Below are 2,811 nucleotides of genomic sequence, written 5' to 3' on the forward strand. Positions count from 1 at the left end.
ATGAAGGTAATTGAATAATCTGGACAGTGCATACCTGAAGCTTGTACACCATTGAGTTCAGATTCAGGTAAATGATCTCCATCGAGTTTAGGTTCAGGTTCAAGAGGATTTGTTGATGCAGCTTGCACAACATCGAGTTCAGGTTCAGGTAACTGCAGTCCATCAACATAACCTTCATTGATCCTTTCACATGTCCATGAATTGACATCCGTGGAATCTAAATTGAGTCCCCAACTCCCCATGTACCTAGCATAGATGACTAAATAAGGAACCTGAATCAAAATAAATCTAATTTTGAACAAGGTTTCCTTTGAATTGAATAAGGTGCATTGCTATACCTTGGACTTGTTCTTGGGGGTTTCATTACCCGAGAAGAACATATGAGCTACAAGCACCTGGTTGGCAATGTCCCCTTTGTGAGCCTCCTTGTATGCGTCCTGGCACCATTGCTGGGCGCAGTCGCTGGCCACCTCCGACGGCGGCTCCGCTCACACTCTGGCCAGCCAGCTCCATTAGGCATAGCATAATACTTGGTGCAGCTAGGTTCCAGAGCTCAATGGTGCCGACAACATCTCCGGTCAATTTACCATTGCCACCTCCAGCTTACATATTCTTCCATACTAAAATTTGGACAATTTGTACCCTATGAAGATACATGGCCATTTATCTGCATGTCCACCTTGTATATTGGGGTTAAAATCAACCAAGTAGATGGGGCTTCGAGTAATATGTAGTGAAGCAAAAAAATGTAAATCCATAATCTACAACTGCAAGTCTCCAATATCTCATAAAAACATATTTAAAAAACTCACTTAGCTCAATTCGACAAATGACTATGTGATTCCAATTTCAAATGCAGCTTATGATAGAACTTTTCTTACCTGGATAGTAGCTTTCAAACCATAAGCTATGACAACAACAATGATATTTGCATTTGCAGCCCATTTAAGATTCCAGGCAGGATGCCCTCCAAGGATTTTGAATTGTATTCCAAAGGTGCTCACCCAGATAAAACAACAAAAGGCCCTGTGTGCACAATAAACTGAAATCCCATTAGAACAAATCATGTCTACCAATTATATTTTCCCTTCCCCTAAAAAATATATTTTCCTAAAAGATGCTAGATTTAAAATACCTTATTTAGAGTAGATCTGAACACATAAAGGTAGGAATTTGGAGCAACATGGTTGAGCTATGGTGAGCTGTAAATACGTGTCCTTGGGCTATTAGGTCGTCTCGGCCTGCCAAATGCACTGACCTCGGAAATAATGGCCTAAAAAAGAAGGAAATTAGACAGTGAATTGTTATGATTCAGTAAACAAAACAATGCAAAGATAGATTTTTGGAGTAGAATCCCTTGGCACACATATTTAGTTTGTGGTCTGGAACTAATAAGGAAACAAAATGCCACAAGTTGAGACAGAATTTCACTAACCACATGAGAACCATCACCGGTGAAAGATCCACTGTCACGGTACCGGACCTTCACTTGATTCCAGTTATAGAAAAAATATAATAACGATGACACTATAGGGAGTAAGCGGTGAGTTTTTATTACCTATTAATTATTCAAGTTTGCTCTAGCATCATTAGGTAATCTAAATATGAAAAATTGTATTCTTTACGACACGCACAGAAGGGACTTACGACACACACAGGCTATGCCAAACAACAAAAAACAAGCAATGGAACTCCATTTAGTCGAGCGTGAAGTCCATTTAGGCGAGCCGGGTGATCGCGCTCTACTACCTGCGCGGCATGCAGTCGAGCGTGAAGTTCAGCTTCCAACGCGCGCTGTCGTACAACCTCGGCAGTGCCTGCCTGGGGTCGCTGTTCGTGCCCACCATCGAGGCGCTCCGCATCCTGGCGCGCGGGCTCAACCTCCTGGAGGGCGAGGATGAGTTCATGTTCTCCTGCGCGCACTGACGAGCGGAGCTGCGTGTAATAATGTTTTCCAGATCGCGGCGTACGGGCGTGGGTTCGTGCAGGCGTCGCGGAGCACGTGGGGGCAGTTCGAGGCGCTTCCCGGGATGGCGGCGCTGGTGGACTCGGACATCACCAGCTCGGTGTGCTTCCTGACGGGGGTGACGAGCGGCGCGCTGTGCGTGGCGCTGGCGGGGTCGTGGGCGTTCGCGACGCACCGGCACTACACGGCCACCGTGTCGCTGCTGGCCTTCTACGTCGGGTACCTGATGACCCGCATCGGCATGGCGCTGCCGCAGGCGTGCGTCGGCTGCTACTACGTCTGCTACGCCGAGAACCCCACGTCGCGGCTCTTCGACGGCACCATACCCGACCAGCTGAACAAGATGCAGGAAGACCGCGACCCGCTCGTGCCCACGCCGCGGTTCCCGCACCAGCACGGCCCGGAGATCTGGACGCACCGCGGCCGCCGCCGCCGCTGGCGCCCAGCCCCACGGCGCCCACGCGAAGACGAGTGAAGGGAAGGGGAGAAGGCGAGTGAAGGGAAGGGGACTCACCGGCGACGAGGGACGACGCCACCGACGACGAGGGACTTGCAGATCACGGAGGAAGGGGATCGGGGGGCTGGCTCTGGTGCGCGAGGCGGTGATGCGGGGTGGGATCGGGGGCGCTGGTGCTCACGGTGGGAAAGGAGGAGGTGATTACGGAGGGGGTGGGGGGGTTTCCAAGTCAACCCCGCAGCGGACGCACGACCGACGGCAGGCTGACGAAAACCAAAACCGCACCAAACAAATATCCCAGTTTTAGTCTTTTTAGTTGTAGGAGATATGGTATCATTCGCCAAGGTCTAGATCCTAACATTAGCCGCCGCTGCTTCCACACCGTGTG

At 49.9% G+C, this 2,811-nt stretch overlaps 1 protein-coding gene across 1 annotated transcript; it reads left to right on the forward strand.

Annotated features, from left to right (window-relative positions):
- Positions 1-2,441, forward strand: LOC8062487 (protein PNS1). The gene is given in 4 exon segments (XM_021465808.1): positions 1-6; positions 92-148; positions 1,723-1,951; positions 1,954-2,441. Coding segments are annotated over 4 exon segments (780 nt in total).

This window comes from Sorghum bicolor, chromosome 1 (assembly GCF_000003195.3).
Source record: "Sorghum bicolor cultivar BTx623 chromosome 1, Sorghum_bicolor_NCBIv3, whole genome shotgun sequence".
In the NCBI taxonomy this organism is placed as follows: domain Eukaryota; kingdom Viridiplantae; phylum Streptophyta; class Magnoliopsida; order Poales; family Poaceae; genus Sorghum; species Sorghum bicolor.